The sequence below is a fragment of the Rhagoletis zephyria genome, unplaced genomic scaffold (assembly GCF_001687245.7).
Source record: "Rhagoletis zephyria isolate East Lansing unplaced genomic scaffold, Rhagoletis_zephyria_1.1 Rzeph_scaffold_08421, whole genome shotgun sequence".
In the NCBI taxonomy this organism is placed as follows: Eukaryota; Metazoa; Arthropoda; class Insecta; order Diptera; family Tephritidae; genus Rhagoletis; species Rhagoletis zephyria.
The window spans coordinates 20,276-27,364 of record NW_016165501.1 but is presented as its reverse complement, the minus strand read 5'-3'; the positions used below and the strand labels follow the sequence as shown (position 1 = coordinate 27,364).

Genomic DNA, 7,089 nt, shown 5'->3' with positions numbered 1-7,089 from the left:
CATTTATTAGTTATGTTTGTAATAATTTTAAATGTAGATTAATCAATGATTGAGTATTAATTTCTTTTGAATATATAAATTGAAATCAAATGGAACAACGCCAATTGCATGCCTTACTACTAACACTTAAAGAAAATCGGGTTCGTGTCTTAAGTCTTTAGTATACTCACCTCACAATTCCGCTTTTAAAAAATAATCCATAACTAAAAGCGGTAATATTCACATTTGTACTTTATTTAAACGTTTGCTGGCTGGCCCGCTACGATACGTTAATTACCATTTCAACTACATACAATTATTAAACTAAATATCCTTAGAAAATATATACAAAAGAATCATTTAATTACATTAGCATAACCATAGATAATTAAGTAGAAACTAATAAATCTAACACTTATTCGAAATATGCAATAAACCCTGACTCATTGACTATTGTCTTATATGTATGTATATGGTCGCGTTCCACTCCAATCAACTAGTAAGGATTAATTGCTGGATATCTAGTTGGTAACATGGCAATTGGACCCTTATTGCTAAGTTCATTTTCCGATTCAGAGTCTTGTGTAGACGCATACGTATTATAGGGATCACTTCTACTGGTCCAGCCGTGTCCACCACTCACAACTCCTTGGCTGCTGCTGGCTCCATCATAGCCATGCACTTGACCGCCATGTATGTGTAGATGTATTTCTTTCGTTGGCTGATGTTCGTGTCCATGCGAATAAGAGGCAGCTGGCGCTGAGGCGGCCCAACCACCAGTTACTGGTGGCGTCCAACTTTGATAATTCCATGAGGGCCCAGAGTGTCCATGGCCACCGAAGTCAGATTTCAGCGTAATAAATTTCGCCAATATGGCAGCAGCATTCATTAGGACAAGCAACTTGACCAGGAATAGCGTTTTCATGCCGAGCATTATGAGGAAAGCGACCATAGCGGTGAGGATGCCAAATTTGAAAATGAGGGGAATCAGAGCCATTTGTAGGCGGCGAATTTTTCCGAAAGTGCGACTCTCTGGAAAGAAAAAAATTACAAGTAATAAATATTAAGTGCTGATATTTATTCTATTTTAAATAATTTGTGTGTAATTTGTCTCTACATGATAAATTTGGTATGTAAAAGTAAACTGAAAGTGTTTAATTTTGCACACATTAGGAGAGGAATCTGGTTACCTTCCTTTATATGCGTAAATTTAAACAAAAATTTTTTAGAGGAAATTTTAAACGTTTTAAATATGTGTATACTGTGAAATAGAGAACNTCGTAAAAAAAGAGGAAATTTTAAACGTTTTAAATATGTGTATACTGTGAAATAGAGAACAAGAAATTTTTAGATCTCAACAAGCAAATTTGAAAATTGTTCTACGCCACACATATCGGTCGTTTAATAATATAGTGATGTAACTCAAAATTTACGTTTTTGGAGATTTTAAGTTTAATGAATTATTAAAATATGAGCATCAATCGAAGGGGGTTTGAACATATTTTTATTTCTGGACTCTATTTGGCGGGGTTGCCACATGTTTGAAAATTAAAATTCCCCTTAAATCATTATTTAATTAAAATATGTATCGCAGTGTCCGGCGAAGGAGAGTTAACAATGAATAAACTTGAAAATACTTGTGAAGAGGGCTGCCACCTGTGTAAATTAACTAATTCAAAAAGTATATGAAACACAAAAATACCGTAGTGAAACGAAAGAATGTTAAGAAATCTTGACTTTGAATGTTTGAAGAGAGTTGTCACGTGTTAATAAAGTTACATTCAAATTATTTAGTAAGGTGGCTGAATTGCTAAAAGATGGGTATAAACCGAAATGGGTTTGAAAGAGATTTATTCCTGCCCTTAATTTAGGAGGGTTGCCATTTGTTCGAACATGTGTATCACAATGTCAGATGAAACAGATTTAATTTTATTTGTCAATGTTATTTGTCAATGTTATTGTGGCTTTTCAACATTTTATTTTTAATATTTTATTGAGCTTTGTACCACGATTGTTTATTNGGGCTTTTCAACATTTTATTTTTAATATTTTATTGAGCTTTGTACCACGATTGTTTGTTAGGAAAAATTGAAAAAGCAACAAAGTCTAAGCGGTAGAAGTTATAGCACTATTTCGGAGATCACCACATCTCCTCATCAGACTTCTTTTTTCTAGACTTCAGCAGGGATCGAACCTGCGAATTCGATGTTCAAAGTCAGAAGCGTTAACCACTGAGCTATGTACATCCCGTAAACTCTTGTTGCTAATTCATTTTCCTTTAATTTTATTTTATTTTTTTTTTTTGGGAATACTTTTGAAAAGTCCTTAGCCTGTAAAGTTTTATTTTATTAACTAAGATATTTTTTCACCGGTATGGGGAGATTTGAAATTCGATGGGAATAAAAACATGCACTATACGAGACTGCTCTTTACCCAGAAACGGCTGCACGATTTCGATGAAATATGGCACTTGGATCTCATATAGCTCTGACTAACATTTGGAATATTTTTTTAAGTTTTTGAAATTGAATTTTGGATGTATTAATGCCATGCGGGTTCACTAGTTTATTTAAGTTTCATGTCAAATAATTTTTTTTTGGAACTTAAAATGCTTAATGAATTTCTTTTGAAATGCTTAATAATACAAGCATACATATACTTAAGTACATACGCGTAAATTGAAAGGGAAAACGTACTCTCTGAATGTGCTGACCTTCGCAAAGTACAGATTAGTTTCTTGGGAGTAGGCTTTATGCCGAACCTCGAGGCAGCTGACAAAATAGGGTAAAAGAATGTGTTCCAGTTTGCCAAAAGGACTGCACAATACTATGAATCCCAGCTTAACCTTACCTAGCCTAAGTTAGTTTTAATTATGTACCGCCAACTACTCACTGGTCATGGATTCCCGCAAACTAAAATTGATTGAAATTATACGGGTAATATTAGCACTCACTAAGGCCTTCTATCTACCTTGTCCTTTTGCCAGACCACTTACCAGACGAAAAGCAGGGTCACGGCAACGTAGATCACTCAAACAGAAACTCTTTAAGGTGAAATGTATCCAAAATAAGGAGGATTGGGAACAATTTATGAAAAGCTTCCTAATGGAAACACACTATAAAGACAGCACGAATTTTATGGCCAATAAATGCTTCGATACTAATTCTATCTCGAACATTGCTAAAGTTGCATAATAAACAGAGAGATGTGGAAATGGACCATATTTTCTTCTTGAGCTTAAAAATAATTGGTTGCGTTTTCTGTGGAATGGAAAATTTTAAGTTAATACAATTTTGAAAAGCCTGTACGAAGTCTCATAATGCTTTAAATTTTCAATATGCTTTGTTAATTTGCGTTCAAGGTGCACCACTAGCGTCTCCTATTCACATAAATGATCAATAATATAAAAGAGATAAAGCGTGAACAGTTTTCCCATGCAGCTGAAAGCACATTTTGCGGCATAGCAAATTGTATGAAACAGAGCTGAACATAACTGCGAGAAAAATTAAAAAAAAAAAATTCAATTATGCTTCTTCAATTAACGTTACAAATCACGTCTGCATTTTCACTTTTTTCTTCAACCGTGCCATATTTTTATTAATTTTTTTCAGAGAAATGTGCGGATATCTTTACAATACATAAATGTATGTATATATTTATATTATTATAATATGCCATAATTATTACTGACCCAACTGTTGATTTGAAAAAATTGCCACGCCTAAATGTTTAACGAGATTTTGGAGTAAGTCATACACTCCAGTACATTTGGGTGTGAAAATATTTGCGGCATCTTCAATTGGCTTCAAATTTGGTAACATCTTTACAGATCAACAGAAGTGAAAATACAAGTGAAAAAGTATCAATATTATTTAACATACGCGATGAATAAAACAAATTTCACTTCACCTTGACGTATATACATATGTGCGTACATACATACATATGCAGGTAATTATTTGCCACTTACGAAACAATGCAATAAAAGTTTAAAACACTTGTACTCTTAATTGACAATACTCGACATTCATTAAACTCTTGTGTTCACCTTTGCTTATTTTTTTACTGCCGTAAGTAGTACATACTTTCATTTGTATTTGTGTTGGCATCTGTAGAAATGTTTGGTATGAAAGAAAGTGCTACCTTTTATTGATAAAAATTCCCTTAGACTGTGAAATGTATAATATCAATTTAATTGTAAAGTGCATTGTTATAGTTTTGAATGTCAAAGTCAAAAGTGTAATTGGACTGTCTTGTTTTCTTACAAAAGAGCTATTTCCGCAAGTACCTCTTTTAGTTTTAGTTAGAAACATTTTATTGATACCCGTACTTTTTTCTATTAATGAAAAGTATTGAAAACTCAGCTTATTTTATTAGATTGGCCAATTTGATTATTGTCATTATTAGATCAACAGAAGTCATATCAGCAATTTTTAGATTTTTTTTTTTGAAGGTTGCCACCTGTTTACAAATTTTAAATTAATTTAAATTGTAAGAGAAATTAAATATTGCAATATGGGTATCACACTAAAGAGTGTTTAAAAATGCTTACAGCGGAAAATTTTTTGTGGAAGGTTGCCACCTGTTTGAAAATTTTAAATTAATTTAGTTTGTATTAGAAATTAAATATTGCAAAACGGGTATCAAACTAAAGAGTGTTTAAGAAGGCTTACATCCGAAAATATTTTTGCGGAATGTTGCCACCTGTTTGATAATTTCAATTTAATTTCATTGATGGTAAAAATTAAATACTACAATATAGGTATCAAACTAAAGGGATTTGGGAAAGTTTACTGTCAGAAATATATTTGAGGAGAGTTGCCACTTGTTTGAAAAATTTTATTCAATTGATAAAATAAAATAAATATGTTTTGTAATATTTCAATGTAATAGTTGAAGAAAGTTAACAGTCGAGAATATTTTTTCAGCGGGTTGCCACCTATCTGAGCAATGTAATTCAGTTATATTGATAAGAATTAATATATATTGAATTGATACACCTAACTAGAAGGCGCAGACTCGAGCTATAAGATTATAAATTAATTTTTCAGGAAAAACTCGACAATTTACCGACTTTTTAAATACCTTCGAAAATATATTAACTGACACCCACATTCATAAAAAATAAAGAATGCTTCAGAAATCGATAATTTTTTAAATCTCACTTCAAAAAGCTCATTAAATCTACTTTTTTTATCGATTAGGCCATAAGAGTCTGTCTAGGCAATAAAATTTTACGTTATGATTGCAATATAAGAAGCTTACTCTAAATTATAAGTGTTGTATAACAATTTAATGCTTCAAAGGAGACTTTAAAAATAACAAATCACATAAGTTAACTGTATTAAGATTTTTATACCGATAAGCGTGAAAATGCATTAGTTAGGTAATTAACACTTACGCCCCGACAAAAAAAAAGAAATTAATCAATCATCATGCTGATGAGTTGAATAAAAGATTGCAGCAAGCAACTTCCAATGCATTTATAATAGCAGTTGATAGTACCAAGAAGATGCACAGAAGCTAAAAGCAAACGTGTGACTAAAATTTTGTAACAAATAAAAGTTAAAAAGGGAATAGACATGTTGCTACTTTTTGTTGTTACGCTAGCCGCTGACGTGTGCTTTTATGTAATTTTTCATGTCGAACGCTGGCTTTTACCATTTCACACACTCCATTTGTTTACTTAAGACATCTTACTTGTTACTGGCCCTCGTCGAGGCGGCAAATGAAAAGGAAAAATGGAAAAATAAAAATGTTTCTTTGAATACTTGACAGAGGTGCTAACGGAAATACAAATTTAACTTCAAAGCATTTTAATGGCAGCCAACTACACAATACAGCAAACGACGAAATCCAGAGTGGCACACACGTTGCAATTGAAATTTGCTAATCCAACAGCAGCACTTAACTGCTTAAACGAATATCAACTCTTCAAATTGAAGCAAAGTGCACATGAAATCTGTTAATAAATGCCGCTTTAATAGTGAGACCTCGAAGCTTTTCTTCCATCGAGTAGTAAACTGCTTTGCCTACCCCTCCTGCAATTATTTAATCACATATCTGCGTACTCACCTACTGCTGCCTTTCCCGCTTCGGGTACGTCACGTATCTGCCGCACCAGCGCCTTTGTTGCACCTGTTGTCTCAGCGTCATCATCACCAAATAAGCTTTCACTTATATCGTCTTTTATCCAACTCCATACAGTGCGTACTACACCCCAAACGCTAAACGTTGAAGCTGTGTCATCATCTTTTTCGGCTGCCTCCAAAGCTGTTTCACTCTTCGATGGCTTTCCAGCCTGCTTATCTGCCTCATCATTCTCATCAGCGTCATCGTCATCTTCATCATCGTCGGTATCCTCCACATCTTCAGAATCTGTTGCATTTTCATCTGTGCTAGCATTGGAATCGATATCTAGTTCTGTGCTACCTTCTTTTGCCGCCTTTACCTCAGCAGTTCCATCAGCTGCCACCACTTTAGTCTCTTCAGTGGCACTGTTCAGCTCCACATTACTCGAATTTTTTATGCTTGTAGTTGTGTTTGTTGTTTTTGTTGTTATTTTTGCAGCGTAGGCTTGAGTGTGCAAGCAGAACACAAATGTGATTACAAGCAGCACGAATGGCACACTCTTCGGAAGATTTAAGCGAAACTGAAAAAGACAAGCAAAAAAAAACAGATATGATTTACTTAAGAAGTTAAGTGAAAAACTGCGAAGCAATGTGTAAAAAAAGCCAGTACTATTATATTAACCCATATCTTGTCAACTAAAAAAATTCGCTACCTCAAACAATGCACAGCAAACAAAAGACTTAGGCAGCGAACTTGCTCTGATATTTCTCATAAAGCCTAATCAAAAAAAGTTTTTCTGCTTTTAACGTTTAAATAAATTAAGTTTTGTGAGTTCTATAAAAAATTAAAAGAAAAATGCTCTTTTCAGCTTTGTTTCTACACCTATTGTCCCTTGTAGGGCTTCTCTCTTCCAAAACTCGTATGGCTTAAAGCTTTATAAAGTGAGATTTTCAAACTAATTTTTGATTTATAAAGCATTTAAAGTCTTTTTTTTATTTTCTACGTATGCAGGCGGTTTTTTTATATATTTTCGAAGGC

The 7,089-nt window shown here is 33.4% G+C and overlaps 1 protein-coding gene across 1 annotated transcript; it reads right to left on the bottom strand.

Annotated features, from left to right (window-relative positions):
• Window positions 1-421: 421 nt before the first annotated feature.
• Window positions 422-6,444, bottom strand: LOC108375038 (uncharacterized). The gene is made up of 3 exons (XM_017631111.1): window positions 6,431-6,444; window positions 6,055-6,377; window positions 422-1,011 (listed from the first exon to the last, which is right to left on the bottom strand). The coding sequence occupies exons 1-3, from the start codon at window positions 6,442-6,444 to the stop codon at window positions 476-478; spliced, it is 873 nt and encodes a 290-aa protein (XP_017486600.1). The 3' UTR covers window positions 422-475.
• Window positions 6,445-7,089: the final 645 nt, after the last annotated feature.

Coding starts and splice junctions, on each gene's coding strand:
- LOC108375038 (XM_017631111.1), bottom strand. Junction 1,012..6,054: donor AGCGGGAAAGGCAGCAGTAG/GTGAGTACGCAG, acceptor TTTTCTTTCCAG/AGAGTCGCACTTTCGGAAAA.